The sequence below is a fragment of the Bos indicus x Bos taurus genome, chromosome 13 (genome assembly GCF_003369695.1).
Source record: "Bos indicus x Bos taurus breed Angus x Brahman F1 hybrid chromosome 13, Bos_hybrid_MaternalHap_v2.0, whole genome shotgun sequence".
In the NCBI taxonomy this organism is placed as follows: domain Eukaryota; kingdom Metazoa; phylum Chordata; class Mammalia; order Artiodactyla; family Bovidae; genus Bos; species Bos indicus x Bos taurus.
The window spans coordinates 7,870,080-7,882,785 of NC_040088.1; the positions used below are offsets into that span (position 1 = coordinate 7,870,080).

A 12,706-nucleotide genomic window follows, 5' to 3' on the forward strand; every position below is an offset into this window, starting at 1 on the left:
GGCAGGCGGGCTTTGGCGGTTGCAGCGAGTGGGCTCTAGAGCGCTGGCTTAGTAGTTGTGGCGCACGGGCTTAGTTGCTCTGAGGCATGAGGGATCTTGCCGGATCAGGGATTGAACCAGTGTCCCTTGATTGCAAGGTGGATTCTTAATCACTGGACCACCAGGGAAGCCCCAAAGTGATCTTTAAAAACCCCAGATTGCATCAGATAGCCCTATGTTTATAGACCTGTTTATAGACCTATGTTTAAGTTCCTGTTTCACTGGAATAAAGTCCTCCCCAGGTGCTAAGACTGCCCATCTCGCCTGTCTCATCTAGGTCCTGTGTTCCAGCCACGGGGCTTCTAGGGTTTGCCAAACCCATCTCCCCAGGATTCCCAGGCATCCTCTGCCTGGATGCCTCTCTTCCCGTGCTCACTAACGGTCATCTCTCAGTTCTCAGATGACAGCTCCTTGTGTAAAAGACCTTTCTTGGAGCTGGAACCCAAGTTAAATCTTCCTTGTTCTGTTCCATTTCACGATCTTGTCTTCCTTCATCCCATGAATCATAATTTGAATTTATGCTTTAAGCTACGATTTTTAAAAGTTCATTTGTTTTTTCTCCCTCTAGGCCAGGGGTTGTAAGCTTAAACGTCTTCAGGCAGCTAATTTAAGTGAGTAATGAGGGCTAGGAGAGGACTGTGGCCAACAAAGGCTAACAGGGTCAGCCCTACACAGTTACCTACTTTTGATGCAAAAATGTGGGCCCAGTGCTGCCCAGTCATCTGTTGTTTGTTTTTTTTTTCAAAGACATTAGAAATACGAATTTCTATGTAAACACTTTCGATTTAAAAACTGGCAATTAATTTTGCAAATGTCAAGTATATATTATAGGTTAAAAAATATCCAAGGGCCACCTTATCTCAGTTCTAGATTATCTTGGCAGAACCCAGGTAGAAGTAAAGATAACTCAGAGGAAAACATCGGAAAATGGAGAGACATTTTCCTCCTGATATCTTCTGAGCACCTGGATCCAGCCATACCTGATATCAGCGATGTCCCCAAGCTTACCAGTATGTGAATCATTAAATTTCCATTTTCTCTAAGCCAGCTTGGGTTAAGTTTCTTACCCTTGCAATCAAAAGAGGCCTTGACATAGTCTCTAGAACTTGAACTGTATTGAAAGTGTCTGTCCTTCTTCTCTATCTCTAATCCAAAATCAGGCTGGCTGCATGCCTCTTTCTGCATTTAACTGAAGCGTCTGGGCAGAATGAAGACCATGATGTTAGGGATCCTGGGGAAAGCAAGGGCTTGGTCAGGTACTCACTGTAAGAAGGGATTCCATAGGCTTGTGCTGGAGGCGGGTAAGCCGTGTAGGGGGTAGCTTGCTGGATCCCTGCACTGTACTGTGTCTGGCTGTAGGCTGCCATGGCCGAGGGAGGCTGACCAGGTGGGACACGCGGGCAAGGTCTGCGTGGAAGAAAGAAGATTAAATCTCCAAGCCCAACCTAGCACATCCCTCCCTCCTGGTATCACCACTACCACTATTTCCCTTAGGGTATTTTTTATTTTTTTGGCCTTGCGACTTTTGGGATCTTTCCTCCCTGATCAGGAACTCCAGTCCCAGCAATGAAAGTACTAGTCCTAGTCCCTGGACCACCATGTACTCTTTCCAGGAAAGAGACAACCTACATGTTCATCAGGTCCTATTTCAGTTTCCTTTCCTGGGCACCAGGAAAATGACACTTCCTGGGTCCCTTGTAGTCAGATTCAACCACGTGACTGGATTCTGCTCAACACAGCAGTTTAGCCAATAAAACCGTCTCCTGGAGACCTGCTGCCCTCTCTCCTCTTTCAGCAGCAAATGTGGAGGGTGCCAGTTGAGAGGGCGGAGCCAACAGGGTTGCACCCTGGAACCCCGAGTCAGCCTGTGGAGGAGCGCTGCCTTGGAGAGATCCATGCGATTCCTGGGCTTTATGTAAGAAAGAGACCGTTGTTGTGTTAATCCACTGGGACCAGGGTTTATTGATTACTACAGTAGAGCCCATTCCGCTGTGACTTTCTACCCTTATTTAGACACATTCCCAACTGATACAGCTTTGACAGGGTTGCCAGTCAAGATGCCCTGCTCTAGGCTACAGGGTGGGCATAGGGTGCAAGATTATCCAATCAGATTCTATTCTGGGAACTGAAATCCTGAGCTGAATAATTCATTCCAACAACCACATTCTGAAAAGACTGTTTTTATTCCTTTCCTATTGCTTGGATCCCAGAAGTGGTCCTATTCTGGGTCTTTCTCAAGACCTGATCATTCCAGTTTCAATTTCACTGTGAGCTACTCCAGATGCTTCAAAAAAAAAAAAAAGAGAAGAAAAAAAAAAAAAAACAGCTCCTTTCGGGCTTATATCAGCTGGTGTCTGGGCTTCCCAGATGGTGCTAGCGGAAAGAATCTGCCTGCTGATGCAGGGGACGTAAGAGATGCGGGTTCAATCCCTGGGTTGGGAAGATGCCCTGGAGGAGGAAATGGCAATCCGCCCCAGTATTATTGCCTGGAAATACCTATGGACAGAGGAGACTAGGTCCTTTGGGTCACAAAGAGTTGGACACAACTGAGCATCTGAACACAGCTGGGGTCTATTTGTCTTACTTGCAACCAAAGAACACAAATGAATTCCTTACTCCAAGATGAATAATCGGTTCCATAAGGGCTAGGACTTAAGGGCCACTGAGGGACTTCCCTGGCAGTCTAGTGGTTAAGAATCTGCCTGCAAATGTGGGAGACATGGGTTTGATCTCTGGTCTGGGACGATCCCACACGCCATGGGGCAACAAAGCCTGCGTGCCACAACTACTGAGCCCACGTTCCCTGCAAAGAGAAGCCCACACACCGCAACTAGAGATTAGCCCCTGCTTGCCCCAACCAGAGAACGGCTGTGAGTGGCGATGAAGACCCAGTATAACCAAAAATAAATAATACTAGGAAAAAATCCTAGAAAAGTAAATAAAGGGCTGCTGACCTACGACGTCCGTAACACAATGACTGCTAGTAACCCCTGAGCTCTGACCACAGGCTAGGCATCGTGTCTCACAGGCCTGATGTGGTCTACATCACATCAATACTGATATCAACTTCCTGGGGTAGAGGCTCTGCTAACTCCCATTTTAGAGAAGAGAAAACTGAAGCTCAGAGACCAGAAGTCACGGCTAGAAAGCGGGAAATCCAGAATCTGAACTTGGAAGTGTGACTCCTGAGCCCACACTTGTAACCATGGAGCTTTGCTGCTGCTCAGGGACAGGCCTGGGACTGACTCAGTCCTGCAGGCAGCAATAAATAAAGTCAAGGTTAGCTCATTCTAACCGGATGGGGACAAAACGGTGAATCTACAGATGCAATTTCTTTGGCCAGTGCAGTCTTTTTCTTAATTTGGAGTCGCCAATATTTTAAAACCAGGAGAGATTCACACATGAACATACACACTCCTTATTTTCCCCTTCTCTTGCACAACAGATGCTTTGGAAAGCCTGCGTCTGCTCTCCTGGACACTGTATTCAGCTGGATTTGAGAATTTCTTCTGACTCTCACATTGTCCTCAGCAGTCCTTCCTGTGATAAAAAACACTGACAATTCTTGGGTCTATGATGCGCCAGGCACTGTCCTGGTTACTGTATGTGGACTGGCTCATTTAAATCTCATAGCAACTGTGACAACCCTTGGAGGCACTTACTATTCCCATCCCCATTTTACAGATAAGAAAACTGAGGCAGAGAGAATGCACACAGCTGATCCACAATTTGAACCCTGGTTCCAGAGGCCACGTCCTTAACCACTCCACTAGGACACCCAGACCCTTTAGGTCAAAAACCCAGACTCTAAAGTTCTGTGCAACTTGACAAACTGTATCTAATCATTCTGACCAGAGTTTATCAGTAGATGGTAATGAGATTCCCAAACCAGTATCTGATTCCATTTTGATCACATTAATACAGTAAAACCTTCTCATTTCCAGAGTTTCTCCTACATATGAAGCCTAATGGCATGTATGAGACAGATGTAAAAATTCACAGAATTATAAAAGATGTTCTCAGGCCCCCTTTCCTTTTGACAACTTCTGTGCCAAAGGGTCAGGGAATTTGTTCGAAGATGCATAAGAAAGTCGCTTGAACTGGAGACACCAGATCCAGTATTGGAAGGTGTTTCATCAGTCAAGACTCCCACCCTATGAGGTGCCTGGAAACACATCCAGAGCATGGGACTTAGCACTGAGCAGAGAATTTTATTTGAAAATGTTCCCAATTTACACCTGTCTGGAAGTAGAAGGTGGAAATCCGAGATGATCAATTCCTGCTTCCCATCAAAACTGATGTGAATTTCATGGAATAAACTGGGGCTCAAATGAAAAGCCAGAGAGAGGACAAGGAAGCTCTCTAACCCCAAGGCCACAAAACAAGTTAGGTAGATTTAATAGACCTCAGTTGCTACTGACAACCCCCAAAATATCTTCTGGAGGGAAAGGAGTGCTGAGAAAGTGTGTTCCTTACAAACAGCTTCTCCGGGGTCGTCTGGGGAAGAGAATATCCAGCTATGGAGGAGGTGAGTATTCAGAGGAGGGCCATGCTGACCATCCTGCCAAGGCTGGGGCTTCTCACACTGCGGGGTGCAGACAAGGCAGCTCCCCGGTTGCCTTGGGTAACCCTGTCCATCACCAGGCTCCCACCGACCCCTGGACGCAGCTCTAGTGGAGCATCTGTACGGTTCACCATATTGAGCTCTCTGATCTACTGGTCCATTTCCCACTAGACTGGAAGCTCTCTGAGGGTAGGGGCTGTGTCTCATTGATCCTGCAAGTCTCCAGAGCTCCTAGGAGATTTGGTTATTGAGCAGTGTTGGGTGAATAGTGGAGTAGGAAGAAGGGAAGAAGGAGGAGAGAGAGATAAGAGAAAGGAAAGGAAGGAAGGAAAAACAGAGAGGGAGAGATAGACAAGCAAGAGGGAGACAGGAACGGAGAAAATCTATGTTAGGAAAGGACAGGAAGGAATGAAAGAAAGGATTGAAAAAAGGAGAAGAAAACAATAGCCAACACTCCCGGAACAGTCTATTCCAGACCCCATTCTAAGTGTCTTTTATGTGAAATAGACATCAGGATTGTTCCCTTTTTCCAGATGGGGAGACTGAGGCCTGGGGAAGTGGGGGTCATTTGTTCAAGGTCGCTCAACCAGTTAAGAGCATCACTGGGATTCCTCTCCAGGGAATCTGGCTCCAGAGCCTCTGCCTCCAAGGAGAAAAGGGAGAGAGAGTGAGAGGAAGCTAAGGTAAGGGTACTCACCTTGCAAAGAGCTGGGACACACTCCGAGCCGATGTGGTGATGCCTGGAGAGGAAAAAAAGATTTCAAGGACTTGAGCTGTCAGCGAGATGGTCCCCAGAAGCTGTGACTTCAGATGCCAGGCTGAGGGGGAAGAAACTCATGGAGTTGCTGTCAGGGACTTTCTCAAGCACACAAGCTTATCCAAGCCACATCAATGTAGCACTTTTTCCTTCTTGAAAAGCCTTCTCTGGGTGTGCTTTGTCTCCAGGTACTAAGTGAAGGACTATGTATATACAATCTATAGCATCTTGAAACATCAGGGTGGAATCCATCCCCCCACCCATTGTACAGATGGAGAAATGGAGACTAAAGAGACAGAAAGAATGTGCTTGAGCTAGGCCCATGACTAGATGTCAGCTGGCACCATTTCTACTGCTGGATGGAGACCCACTCTTTTCTTTGCTTTAAAGGCAACCCCAGAAACCCAGAAAGGCAGATACTGGTTGGCTCTGGCTATCCGACACCCATTTTCCTTCCTTCTGAGGACATCACATTAATATTCCTCCTCTCCCTTCCCAGTTTCAGTCCGTGGGGTTCAGGTGGGGCTGGCTCCAGCACTTAGGGGAGACACATCTTGGATTGTCTCCAAGGCTCCAACTAGAGTGTGGGGAGGGAGATGGGAGACGCCTGAAGTCCTGGTACAAGGACTGTGTCCCTGGGCACTCAGCCTCCAACCATGGTTGGAAGGCAATGATCAGGAGATGATGAAGAGGTGATACAATTTTGCTGGGAGAGATTTTGCCAAGAGGATCATTTCAAACACCATCAGTTCACTGGGGAGGATTTTGTGCTGTGTCATCTTGAACAAAGACAATGCAATGCCCGCAGTGTGGAGCCCCGGCAAGTTCTAGATGACGTGTCGACTGATTGTACCAACCTGCCAATTCACACTCCCTGGTTTGCAGGGCAGGGGCAGGGGTGTCCCTGTGCCTCCCGAGAAATACTCCACGCCCTCCAGAGCTCTGGGCCGCTCTGTAAACCAACCTGCAATCCCAACTGTACCTCTGAGTCAGCACTGAGACTTTGGGCAGATTGCCTATAGTCTCCAGGGCTCAGGGCACCCTCCTGTGAAATGGGGGAAAACATTTGTCTCACAGCGGTGCGTGAGGATGAAATGAGATTATGATGATGGTAACAGTGATGATTCTATCCATCATTTACCCTGTGCCGGCTACGAGCCAAACTCTTCTAAACCCGTTATCTGGATTCATTATTTTAATCCTCATAATCCTCCCCCCTCCCACCTTGAGGAAGGTTCTGTTCCCGTCCCTGTGTTACAGATGAAGGGAGATGCAGTTGACATCACACACTCAAGAACGCACGGGTCCTAAGGGGCAGATCCGTGGTCTGAGCTCAGGTGGTCTGGCTCCGGAATTTGGCTTCCCAAACAGGGCACAGCAGCCCACGAGTGCAGTCATCATCATTAACAACAACCAGCCCCCACCAACAAGCTCACACGTGCCAGGCTCTGCGTTAACTGCCTGAACTCACTTCACTCCCAATGCAACAAGGACATCCTCATTGCAGTCATGCCGAAACCAAGGCTCCAAAGGCTAATGAGGTGCCTTGCTCAAGCCTGTGGACGTGGAAACTGGGACTCGAACCTAAGGCTGTTTAGTCCCAAGTCTATTTGCTTTTTGTGTGTGTGTGTGTGTGGCGGGGTCGGGGGGGGGGGTTTGTGCCTTGTGGCCTGTGGGATCTTAGTTCCCTGATCAGGATGGAACTCGTGCCCCTGCATTGGAAGTGTGGAGTCTTAACCGCTAGACTGCCAGGGGAGTCCCAAGCCCATTTCCTTAATCATCTCCTTGGTTGAGTCAAATTCTGTTTGAGTCCCAAGCTACTAGGGTGAGGAGGCAAGTCCTGAAGTCCACTTAGAAAGCTATAGCTGGAATTTAAAAATAAAATAGGACGGACAGCATCAGCATATACTGGCCACATAGCACACGAGAAGGAATCGTGGAAAACTTTTATTCTAGCTATACATGTGAGAATGTGGTGTGTGTGTGTGTGTGTGTGTGTGTGTGCTGGAGGACTGTGTAATATAACGTATCTTCCTATGTGCTGTCTTTATACAAAGTCGGGCCAACAGGGGTCCAAAGCCGCGGAAAGGCCCTGGCTCCGCTTCCTCACCGCTAATGTCCCTGCTCTGGGTTTTTGCCCCAGGTGGAGCCTCCCATATCCCCCTTCCTCCGCTTCCCCGAGGACCGTCTCCTTCTGAAACAGCCTCAGTTTCATTACTGGTAAGAAGCGTGTGATTTATGTTTAGTAATAATACTACATAAGATACTGAATTAAACATTTTGTGGTGCGTTTTAATAAACATGTAAATATTCATAAAAATCGCAATCTATGGAAATAGTCCCGTGGGCTCAGATGAACTCGGCATTCTAGGAATGTGAAGAAAGCATCTTCCCATGCCTGCAACCTCTGCGCCCTGGTTTGCGGGTTCACGCGGCACCAATCGCCTCCTCCTTTCCTCTGAACCGCTGCATGCTCTGCCCTCCCCACGCGGGCCCGTCTCCTTCTCCGGCCGTGCAAACCTCCTATCCTCTCCCTCTTCCGCCCCAACAACCCCCAGGAAGACTGCACAAGCCAGGAACAGGCCTTCAGTCAGTGCTATGAGATTTTCCTTCTGCAGATGATGTGCTTTTTGAAAAGCATAAGCTTTCTCCTATTTTTTTTTTTTTTAAACTGGTATCACATTTAACTTTTTTGAATCCAAGATGCCTGGGAGAATTGAGAACCTGGAAAATGAATGTATTCTATAGAGAATAATCTCTTTCCCTTTCTTCTTCCTTTTTTCCCTGGTAAGGCTGGCACGGACCTCCTCGAGAATCCTGACGGGATGTGACGACACTGGGTCCTCAAGTTCCTTCCCTTCCTGTGGGCCCTGGAGTGGGACTGTGTCAAGGATGGCCATGCTCAACTCTTTGGGTGCAGAGGTGGGGTAGGGAATCCCCGAAAGCAGAGAGCCTCTCTCTTCCTCTGCTGGGGTCCAGGGATATTAGTCCTGTGGACCAGGAGGCCCAGCTGCAGTTGGAGCCATACATCCTCTGTGTATCAGGAAAGGGCCTGATGGAGTGGTCGTGGGGCAACGCCAACCCCAGCATGAAAGGTGGAAGAGGCATTATTGTTCATGTCGTAGGAACAGCCTGGTTCTCGGGGTAGCCCTGGACACCTTTCAGGGACCCCCCGAGTCACCACTCTCTGGCTCCTGTTGTATGTGACAACTTTCTCCAAATGGTAAGTCAGAGCTAGACTTACATGGGGTGGAGACCATGCCAGACGGCATTCCATGCAGCTTAGGAATGGTCTGGCCCACAGACTTGGCAATGCCCCTGGGTGCAGGCATGACCCTCTGGACAGCAGCACGCCCATTGCACCCAAGCTTGCCAGAGGGATAGAGAATGTGGACTTCGGTCACGAGTCTCTCCATGAGGCCAGTGTCCCAGGCCCAGAGGGCATGCTGGCAATCGAGGGGGAGTGGTCATACTGCTCCTGGTTGCCCCATCACAAACATGGGACCCTTAGCACAGGGGCAGAAGATGTGTTAACTCTTGTTCTCAAGTGAGACCCAAGGGTGGTGAAGACCTCACAGGCTGTCGCAGCATCAGCCCTTTGATGCTGGTGGGATCCAGAGTCTGGAAGGTGGAGATGCCCTTCCTACTGACTACAGTGTTCTGCTCTCAGACTTGGCCATGCCGCTGAACATGGCATGGTGGACAAGACTGGGGGCAATGGCAGAATCACTGATGGCAACTTATATCCATGTTGATGGTGACTTATATCCACGTTGGGTATTCCCAGGTGGCACTAGTGGTAAAGAAGTTGCCTGCCAATGCAGGAGACGCCTGAGATGTGGGTCCGATCCCTGGGTTGAGGAGATCCCCTAGAGGAGGAAATGGCAACCCACTCCAGTACTCTTGCCTGGAGAATCCCAGGGACAGAGGAGCCTGGCAGGTTATGGTCCATAGTGTTGCAAAGAGTGGGACGTGACTTAGCACTAGCACTAAATCCAGGCTGCCAGTGGTAAAAACAGCCCTGGTGACCTGACTCACCGTAGCCAAATCTATTTACGCCAAGCTTCATGACGTGTCTCCGAGGGATGTGGTTAACACAGAAACTGGGGCAGCTGGCTCTCAAGGGAGGGGTGGAGAGCCTCCTTCATTTGTGAATTGAAAGCTCTAAGTCCCTTCTTCCTACGGGTGAAGGGAGAAGGATTAGCTAAACAGATAGCCAGAGCCTCAGGGTGATCTCATTCATTCATTCACCACCTTCCACATGCCAGGCATGTGGTAGGTAATGGGTTACAAGAATCAACAAAACCAGTCAGGGTTCCTGTACTCATGGACACTCCAGTTTAGCAGGGGAGTGAGAGTGGAAGTGTCTGTCACTCAGTCGTGTCCGACTTTTTGTGACTCCATGGACTGCAGCCCACCAGGCTCCTCTGTCCACGGGATTCTCCAAGCAAGGATACTGGAGCGGGTAGCCATTCCCTTCTCCAGGGGATCTTCCCAACCCAGGGACTGAACTTGGGTCTCCTGCATTGCAGGTGGATACTTTACTGTCTGAGCCACCCTCCACTTAGCAGGGGAGACTGATGGTAAACAAATACACAGGTAAAGAACTTAATTATAATTGTACCAAGGTGCAGAAGAAGGCACGGATACAGAGAAGATCACCTGGACCGTGACTATGCATAGGATTCGCCCGGGGATCTTATTAAAATGCAGATTGCGAGTCTGTAGGTCAAGGAAGCTCCCAGGTGACGCTGACACGGCAGGCCCGGAAACCCCACTCCGAGTAGTGAGAGTTTAGACCACAGGCTCATAAGGAATTGCAAATTACTAGGAAGTCCCAGCTCTGGCTTCATAAAAATAAATCTTCATTCCAGAAGTCACAAAGCAAATGCATACCGGGGCCAAGAAGGGAATAGAAATGATCTAATGGAATATGAGGAAACTAGAGCTGGAGTCTGTGTGTGTGGACACACAGGTAGTGTGTGACTGTGTGTGTGTGACTGTGTGATGTAACTTACCCACGGACAGACCGGTGGGTTCATTCATTCAACAGTGCTTACCATGCACCCACTGTGGACCAGATTTACAACTCAAGTCTCATAATTTGTTGTCTTATTGTTCCTTCCAAAGAAAGTACATGGGCTAAGGGGTCAAATTCAAATCCTGACTCTGCTGCACTGTAACTGTATGGCCCTGGGTCCATCGCTTCCTTTCCCTAAACCTCAGTTTCCACATCCACAAAATGGGGCACCATCTCATCCCTGTAGGGCTGCTGCAAAGCAGGTACCTACCAAATGGTAACTGATCAACACAGAGGAGCTATTATTAGCTTTCTATTCTCCTGAGGCTCTCGCTTAATCGACTTCCATTGTAAGCCCAATTTGAGTGTCCCCACATTTTTTTTTTTTACCTCTCCTTTCACTGGGAGGATTAAGAAACTAATGATTCTGAAGGCAGCCACCACTATTATGTTGCCTAATTGGGCCCCAGGGGCCACTTCCAACTGATCCCCATGAGATGAGATAATGCGAGATGTCTTGAGGCCGGTCTGTGCTGCCGAAGGTGCGTGCCTGTAAATTTCATCAGCTCATCTCCCTCCTGTGGGTGCTTTAAGCGGCACTGAGACCAGGGGCAGAGACAGCAGGAGGGAGCACTGTATGAGGAGGCCAGCGTGTGCACCACGCAGGTAGAGGAGGTCGTTCTGGGGGCACAGGCCCCCCCAGGAAGCCCGCTGAAAAAGGCTTCAAAATGCCAAAGGTCAGGTTGATCTGTGCCTCCCCCGGCCAGACCCAGGCAAAGCTCTGGGCAGCTCAACCTGGCTTGGGGGAAATGAAGGAAAACCTGCCAGCCCCTGGCTAGAACCGGTGACTGAAACTGGAAATGAAACCACATCACCCCGGGGCAGAGGCGGCGCAGGCGGCCTGAGTGCATCTGACAGCTGCTTGTTTCACAGGGCGGTGACTTCACCTCTCCAAGGAAACACTTAATGAGATTATAGTCTCAGCTTTTGCAAAATGTGTCTGCATTTTAGAAGAAAAAAAGTTTTTTCTTTTTTCTTGATTCAGCTTTGCTTCCTTAGTTCCATAACTTTTTCCCTCCTCCTTCCAGAAGACGGGATAAAATTCAAATCCAATTTTGCCTTAAATTGTAACGAACGATAGCTTCTATTTCTCAAGTGGTTCCTACAAGCCAGGCATGCTGCTAAGGACTGCATGGGCCTTATCTCTTTTATTCCCCAGAACATCTTATTCTCAAAACCAATATCAACCTGAAGTTATCCATGGTTCCTCGTGCTAAGTCACTTCAGTCCTGTCTAACTCTGTGTGACCCCACGGACTGAAGGCTGCCAGGCTCCTCTGTCCACGGGATATTCCGCAAGAAACAGTAGAGTGGACTGCCATGCCCTCCTCCAGGGAATCTTCCCCACCCAGGGGTCAAACTTGCATCTCTTATGTCTCCTGAATTGACAGGCAGGTTCTTTACCACTAGCCTCACCTGGGAAGCCCGTAGGCTACTCTATTTATCCACCACCCACCCATCCACCTAACCAAGCATCCACTTCACCTCCATTCACTCACTCACTCACCCAACCATAAGTAATTTTTAAGGATCTACCATAAGTCAGGCACTGAGCTGTGTGCTAATTAGGAACAGAAATTTAAATACATATGTAGGAATAAAAAATTGTCTTTGTCCTGAAGTAGACATCTAGAGCAGGGGTTATTAACCTTGGGTGCATAAAACTGGCTGCATTTGGAGAGCTTTAAAAACATCTCAGGACTTCTCTGGCAGTCCAGTGATTAAGACACTATTATGCTTCTAATGCAGCGGGTGGGGTTCGATCCTTGGTCAGGAGAACTTAGATCCCACATGCCTCGTGGGGCAGCCAAAAAAAAAAAAAACAACCTCACCACCTGGGTCACATTTCTGAACAACTAAATCAGACTCCTTGGGGGTAAGATCTGGACATTTGCATTAAATTTTTACCAAAAGACTTCCCAGGAGAGTCCAATGCGCAACCAGGCCCCAATGTCCTGGAGCCTGGTTCCCAAAGCATGGTCCTTTGACTGGTAACATCAGCATTGTCTGGGAATTGCTAGAAATGCAAATTCTTGGGCCCCAGCCCCAAACCATGACAGAAGCAGAAATGTGGGAATGGGGCCCTGCAACCGGTGTGCCAACAGAACTTCCAAGGTGACTTAGATGCACTGGAGAATGTGAGAACATAAACGTATCTCCTTAAATTACAGAAATATACATTTATGCACATGTTAGACATAGAAGAAATCTTCAATAACAGGAACACAAAACACTGATAACAGTAGTTACTTCTGGGGAGGGGAGGA

At 48.5% G+C, this 12,706-nt stretch overlaps 1 protein-coding gene across 2 annotated transcripts in view; it reads right to left on the bottom strand.

The window, feature by feature from the left end:
- EYA2 (EYA transcriptional coactivator and phosphatase 2) overlaps positions 1–12,706 on the bottom strand; it is a 262,864-nt gene that overhangs the window by 155,703 nt on the left and 94,455 nt on the right. Inside the window, exons 3-4 of one of the 2 annotated variants that reach the window (XM_027558366.1) lie at positions 5,301–5,343; positions 1,304–1,446 (exon numbers count right to left, since the gene is read on the bottom strand). In XM_027558366.1, coding sequence (XP_027414167.1) covers positions 1,304–1,446; positions 5,301–5,343 — 186 coding nt within the window. The remainder of the gene's footprint in view (positions 1–1,303; positions 1,447–5,300; positions 5,344–12,706) is intronic. The other variant, XM_027558367.1, reaches the window with a different exon arrangement.